This window comes from Chenopodium quinoa, unplaced genomic scaffold (genome assembly GCF_001683475.1).
Source record: "Chenopodium quinoa cultivar QQ74 unplaced genomic scaffold, ASM168347v1, whole genome shotgun sequence".
Taxonomy (NCBI): domain Eukaryota; kingdom Viridiplantae; phylum Streptophyta; class Magnoliopsida; order Caryophyllales; family Amaranthaceae; genus Chenopodium; species Chenopodium quinoa.
In genome coordinates this window covers 2,387,385-2,394,734 of record NW_018745024.1, presented here as the reverse complement: position 1 = coordinate 2,394,734, position 7,350 = coordinate 2,387,385, and the positions used below count along the sequence as shown (strand labels likewise).

At 44.9% G+C, this 7,350-nt stretch overlaps 1 protein-coding gene across 1 annotated transcript; it reads right to left on the bottom strand.

Moving 5' to 3' along the window:
* Window positions 1–2,440: 2,440 nt before the first annotated feature.
* LOC110708815 lies at window positions 2,441–3,229 on the bottom strand. The gene has a single exon (XM_021887041.1). The coding sequence runs from the start codon at window positions 3,227–3,229 to the stop codon at window positions 2,441–2,443; it is 789 nt and encodes a 262-aa protein (XP_021742733.1).
* Window positions 3,230–7,350: the final 4,121 nt, after the last annotated feature.

Genomic DNA, 7,350 nt, shown 5'->3' with positions numbered 1-7,350 from the left:
AAATTGAGTGGGGTGAACAAGTTTGCGCCACACTGATTTTGCAGCTGGACAATCTCTGAGGATGTGAAGAGTAGAATCCTCTTGATGACCACATAGATAACATCTTGGGGAATCCGTAAGATTGTGTTTGAACATATTCAAATTGCATGCACATAATTCGATCATGACAAGAAAGCCAAAGGAAAGCTCTAATTCTCTGTTGCACAGGGGCTTTCCATATTAAATCCCAGCAGTGATAATCAATTATATCCATTTCATGGCGCAAGATTTGCAAAGCAGATTTGATGGTGTATTTCCCTTTTGCATCACCCTTCCAATAGGCCAAGTCACCAATACTTGGGTCCATTCGAAGTTCATAACTCTGAATGAGTTTTAGTGTATCTTGTGATAGAAAAGGAGAAAAGATATGCCACTTCCATCCATGATTTTCTTCCCACATTTCAGCCACTGTAGCCCCTGCAAGCTCTGGTGGAATAGGTTGAGTAGCTAAATCACTTAGCAGCCCATCTCCTACCCATTTATGATCCCAAAAAAGCGTATTATCACCATTTCCCACTGCCATATGCATCCCTTCACTAAGAAATTTTTCTGTACTTGTAATTCCACTCCATACATTCGACATACCTTGTTTAGGCTCAAACATATCTATGTCACAACGCCCTTTACAGTATTTTGCACGAAGAACCCGTGACAAAAGAGAGTGTGGTTCAGTGAGTGTTCTCTAGCCCAGTTTTGCAAGGAATGATGTATTCGCTTGCTTAGCCGAATATATGCCTATTCCACCATTTCCTTTCGGCCTTTGGAGTGTTTCCTAGGATAACAGATGGACCTTGCGCTTGTCTTTATTCCCACCCCAAATAAATCTCCTCATTTTCTTGTCAATGCTATCGCAAATTGTACGAGGTATTTTTGCTGTTTGCATTGAGTAAAGAGACATGGTTGACAATGTTGATTTGGCCAAAGTGATACGTCCCGCAAGGGATAAATATTTGGATTTCCACCCAGCTAACCTACGATCTATTTTTTCGCAAAGATGACTGTATGTGTCTTTTGTGACTCGGCTTGTGAGAGTCGGCATACCCAAGTACAAACCTAAATCCGTGGTAACTTCCATCTCTAAGGCTGCATTGATCTTAGCTTGCAACACATGATCAACATTGTTTGAGAAAAAAATACGGGATTTAGGTAGACTAACTTTTTGACCCGAGGCTTGACAAAATCTGTCGAGGCAAGCTTGGATCAAAATAGCTTGGTCTACTGATGCTTCGGCAAAGAGTACAATATCATCCACAAAATAAATTAGAGAGGAGAGGACCATCTCTACTAGCACGAATAGGCCTCCAATAACCACCCACAATCGAAGCCTCAATAATTTGATAAAATCGCTCCACACACATCACAAACAAATAGGGTGATAGGGGATCACCTTGGCGAATACCTCGACTCGGTTTGAAGCTAGATGAAGGTTCTCCATTCCACAAGACTTGCATCGACGTTGTAGTGATACATTCCATTATAACCTCTATCATAGTGATAGGGAGGTTCATTTGAACTAAGGTATCACGAATAAAGGACCATCAAAGTCTATCATATGCCTTTTCGAAGTCGATTTTGATGGCCATATACCCTTTTTTTCCTTGCTTTCGTCTCATAGTGTGAAGGACCTCTTGCATAATCACAATGTTATCAGTTATTTGTCTACCCGGGACAAAGCTTGATTGGGTATTAGAGATGAGATTCGGTAGGATTGGCTTGAGGCGATTAATGATGACTTTAGTGACAATCTTGTAAGCCACATTACACAGCCCTATGGGGCGAAATTGAGATGCAACTTCCGGTTTCTCTTTCTTTGGAATTAAGGCTAGAAAAGTGTTATTAAAATTTTTTGGAATGTCATTTCCTTCCAAGATTGGGATAACTGTATCATACACATTTGCTGCCACAAGTTCCCAATTTTTTTTATAGAACAACGCTTGATACCCATCAGGTCTGGGTGCCTTCAAAGCAGCCATCTCTTTCACTACAGCATCAATTTCAAATTTTGAGTAGTGTTGAGTAAGCTGTCTCCATAAATCTAAAGGAAGCTCTGGAAATACGTCTTGAGGGACGTCAAAGTGACTTGGTTCTCCTTCTTCTGTGAACAATTTAGAGAAGTAACCCACAATGTTATCCTTGATTCGATCTTTGTCTTGTAACCATTCACCATCACTTCCTTTAATAGCAACAATACGGTTCTTCCACCTACGGACAATTGTACTTAGGTGAAAGAAAGTCGTGTTTCTATCTCCATCTCTCAACCAATCAATTCGAGATTTTTGGTACCACAATGTTTCTTCTCTAGTCAAAAATTCATCCAAGTCTCGACGAAGCTTGCTTTCAAGCTTAATCAATCCCCTATCCTGCTTGGTAGATAGCATGCGTTGAATACCACCAATTCTAGCTACCAAGGTCTTTTCTGCTCAAATATGTTTCCGAAAGTATCTCGATTCCATAGCATTAAATCATTTGAAAGCTTTGACAGAGCAGACATCAAGGGCCTGCTTTTATCCCATTTTTGAGACACAAATTCCTGGAAATTTTCATGTGACATCCATGTAGATTGGAATCGAAAGGGTCTATGAAGAGCTTGAATTGGAACAAAACCATTAGGGGATATAAAAATTGGGCAATGGTCAGAGTGAATGGCAGTAAGATGTTTCATTGAAGCCTTCTCAAAACGCAAAGCCCATCCTTCATTACATAAAGCTCTATCGAGTCTACCACTTTGCCTAGTTTCCAGTGAACGACCTCTGGCCCAAGTATGAGCCGCCCCTGAGAATTCAACCTCAATGAGATCCATATCCTCAATCCTTTCATTGAATAAGGCGGATCTTCTATCAGTTTCCCTACATGAAGTATTCCTCTCCGAGAGGAACTTTGTGTCATTAAAATCTCCTGCTATCAACCAAGGTTTGTTGTGTTGAGTAGCAAAGGATTTCAATTCTTCCCACAATTCTTTTCTTTTCGTGGCATCCGGACTTGCATACACAATAGAGAAAAACCAAGGAGTTGCACCCACTCTAGTGATTTCCATTGTGATGTGTTGGTTGTGTTTATGGATTGGGTTGATTGTCACTAAATCTTTTTTCCGATACACCCAAATACCTCCACTAAACCCCATAGCATCCACTCTTTCATGGCCATCATAGCCAATAATTTTTGCTATTTTTTCTGCTTGCTCCCCTCCCATATGAGTCTCGACAAGGGTCAAGACATTAGGTTAATGAGTTCGAACTAGATCTTTCAAAGAACTGATGAAGTTGCTGCTTCCAGATCCTTGCACATTCCACATCATACAAGTAACTGGTAAGTAATCCAAAGCCAAATTAGGTAAGCTTTCTTCCATAGACATAGGAATTTATGAAAGGGTTGATAAATAAGCTTGGCTAATGAGTCTCAACAAGCGTTGGAGCTCAACTGGAATTTTCAAGGTTTCCACCAATTCCTTCGGAGTCGAGATTGGTGGTAGGAATGAGTCTAGATTCATCTCCAGAACATGAGACTTAGGGTGCATGATCATTAGGTACGGTTGCTCCATCTCGTATCCAACAAACAGGGTTTTCCCCGGGGGGATGTTCAGAGTGATCGGGTAAGGAGCTCGAAACATGACTGATAGAGGGAGAATTCTCAAAATTGGCTTCTTCTGGCAGTTTAGTGGCTTGGAAAGTCTCGAGGGTAGCTTGAGGGATGGATTGATGGTTTGCTTCGAATTGGAAAATAGAGTTTTCCTTTCCTTGATTTGCTTGAGTGAAAATATTAGTAACAGAATCAACCGTATTGACTTCTTTTTCCTTTAGTGTCTCCCTTAGATCTTGAGAAGATATTTTTTTTATTCTTATCTTGATAAACTTTGGTAACCGATTTTTTTGGCTTTGATTGCTGTTGACTCTTTGAGTTATTATTTACTCTCATCATGGGATTAGGAATATTTTTTGATTTGTTTTACTGGGAATTATCTCCTAAATTGATAGAAGGAAATTTGAAATTATCCTTATCTTGGGAGATATTCTCCAAATTTACCAATTCCTTATTTCTTTCCTCTTCTTGCTCCACAATATCTTCTTCATGTAAATCAAGAGCTGCAAATCGTGAACCGATCCCCTTATTTCCAGTATTCCCAATATTTTGCATATTCTTTCCTTTTTCACCCCTGGTTTGCTCAGTTCGAACACCACCTTTGTCTGGCCCCTTAGGACCATCAGGCACGGTGGCAGAGTTCCTTTTTCTGGCTGGTTTCTTGACAAGAATCCAAGAACAAAAATCCTCGACTTCCTCTGGTTTTTGGTTCTGATTATGTAGAGGATTATTGTGCACAATCATGTCATTACTTTTGTTTGGGTCCAATTTAGTCCAATTGGGCTTAGGCATTAAATGATCCAATTAAAAGCCCAAGGTCAAGGTTCATCTCTCCAATTGTGCTAAAGTCAAAGATCAGTCCTCAAGGCAAGCCAATTGGGCTAAGGCCCAACTTCTCCATGTATGAAGAGGTATAAAAGCCATCAATATTACATTTGTACATTCATTCAAGCAAAGCCTCAAGCAATTAATTCTCTTGCATAGTGTTCTCTTTCTACGCACTGTACTGACTTTAGCATCGGAGGGGCCTTCCTCGGCAACACCCCCGAGGCTATTTTACGTGTGTTTACTGTGCAGGAAACCTTCGGCCCAACATTTCTTGGATCGAATCTAGTCTTCACCACTTCATCGGACCTTCGGCAAGGTCCCATTGTTTTCACCCGAAACAATTTGGCGCTGTCTGTGGGGAAGACTTTCAAAAATCTTTAAGCCAAATTTCTAACCAAGATCATCTTGCAATTATCTTAGTAGCAATGGCTAAGAACCGCAAGAGCAAAGGCCTCCGTCAAGGAGCGGGTGAAAAGCCTAAAACCCCTACACCATCACCCTCGCCGGACCGGAACTCTCCCAAGGGTGCCAGCTCGGGGGGAGGATCATACAGGGAGGATTTCCTTTCTCCCGTAATTCATGACTCTCATCATAGGCCGAGTCACTCTCGGTCTAGCAGGGGTGAGTGCGATCATAGGACACATTCAGTGCCCCAAAGCCAACCATTGACTGTGCGCCCTCATTCCCATACTCGGCCAAGGACCCCTTTGACGGGGCCCAGCTCGGAGGAGGTGGCAAGAGCGCTGGCAGTGCTCATGGAGGCGATGAGGGCACAAAATATGCCACCACCTCGTGATCGAACTCCTCCGCATACCCGGCATCAGCGGAGGAAGCTAGACCATGATGGTGGGAAGCTTCCTTCCTTCCGGGAACTGGAAGAGTGGGAAGAGGATACCTGGAAAAATGAAAAAGAGAGGAAAAAGAACCCTCAATTTTTAAAAGGATCCTCATCCTCCCGACCAGAAACGCATAAGAGCAGCAGCTCAGCTTCTCGGCCAGAATCTACTCACCGAGAACCTGAGACTGTTCGCCGAAGTGTCCTCGACCGACTCGGCGGCAAGGAACCGAGCGTGCGCAGTCGCCTCTCGTTCCCTGCGGCCGAGGCCCAGACTTCCCAGCCAGGGACGAAAACCACTCCTACCTCTCTAAGAGGGCGGAGCGCGGTCCCTTCGGCCAGGAACAAGGGCAAGGCCGTTATGCTACCCGCCAGTTCGCCATTCGAGCAATGGATACTGGAAGAGCACGTGCCCACGGTTAAAATACCGTCGCACATCACATATGACGGGACCTCGGATCCGAAGGACCACGTGGCCTCGTATGAGACTCATATGCATCTTTGCCCCAGATCCGAAGCGACTTGGTGCAAATATTTCCCAACCACTCTCAAGGGGGTCGCGCAAGCGTGGATCTCCAAGGGAGTAAAGCAAGGCTCCATAACAGGGTGGGATGATCTGTCCTCCAAATTTAGGAGCAAGTTTTCCACGGCAAACTGCTGAGAGAAGACTACTGCAGAACTCATGAGTCTGCAACAGGGGGAAACCGAAAGCCTCCGAGACTATCTGACCCGTTTCAGTAACGAGTCATCCAGCGTCTCTCAGCTGGACCAGGGGCTAGCCGTTTTTGCAATGCAGAATGGCCTTCAGCCCAGGAAGTTCCTAGACTTCATGGTCATGCATACCCCGCAGACCTTGGAGGAAGCTCTGAATGCCTCGGATAAGTTCATCCGAGCCGAAGAATGGAACAAAGCGAAAACCCAACCTCAATTCGGGGGAGGGAAACAAAGACAAATACCCTTGTCTGAAGGCCAAGGCCATAAGGCAAAGGGAAAGTCAAAGGCCTCGGAGCAATCTTCGGCCAGCGACCCAAAGAAGGAAAAATCTGCCTCATACACAGGCAGATACGAGTCCTACACTCCGCTCTCTCTTCCACGCGCCAAAACTTACAGCGTGACGAAGGAGGAGCAGAGTTACCGAAAGCCGAGACCACTCCCAGAGTGGTATCAGCGAAAAAATAAAAATCAGTGGTGCGAGTTCCACGAGTCTCCGGGACACAACACTGAGGAGTGTATCCAACTGAAGGACCAGATAGAGGACATGGTCCGGAAGGGATACTTGAAAAAATACATCGCGGATCACCGCGAGAAAAAAGAGTCCGAGAAGTCAGCAAAGGACTCTCGGCAAGACCTCGACTTCCCCCGGAAGAATAGTAAAAAGCCGGAGGGGAAATTCTCTCCGATCAATGTTATCTCGGGAGGAATATGCTCCCGGAGGGAGCACAAGCGACACCTTAGGGCTTTGACTCACCAGGTGAACAACGCTGACATTCAGTCTCCCCAATCGCCGGTGCCGAACATGACGTTCACAGCCGCCGACTGCCGGGGGATAACGTTCCCTCACGAGGATCCGTTGGTGATCATCGCCACGGTGGCCAACCACGACGTCAGTAAGGTCCTTGTTGACGGTGGCAGCGGAGCAAACATTCTGTTCCGAAAGGCCTATAATCAAATCAAGCTGAAGCCCAAGCACCTTACGTCGGTACCCTAACCGGTATCCGGGTTCAACGGGGCTTCAACTTATCCAGATGGGAAGGTGACACTTCCTATCACCATCGGCTGCGATGAGGTAGCCAGGAACGTCATGATTGAATTTTTTGGTCATTGACGCTCCTTCAGTGTACAACGTGATTTTGGGGAGACCCATAATTCATGAGATCCAAGGGGTCGTCTCAACTTATCATCAGCTGATGATTTACGTCTCAGACGCCGGCTTCCCCGAAAGGATACAGGGCAACCAAAAGGACGCCCGAAGGTGCAACTAACTCAAGCCATCCAGTAGTCGCCCAGATGACGACAAGGATGAGGAGGAGAAAGAAAAAGAAAGAGAGCCAAGCACAAAAAAGCCGAAAGGC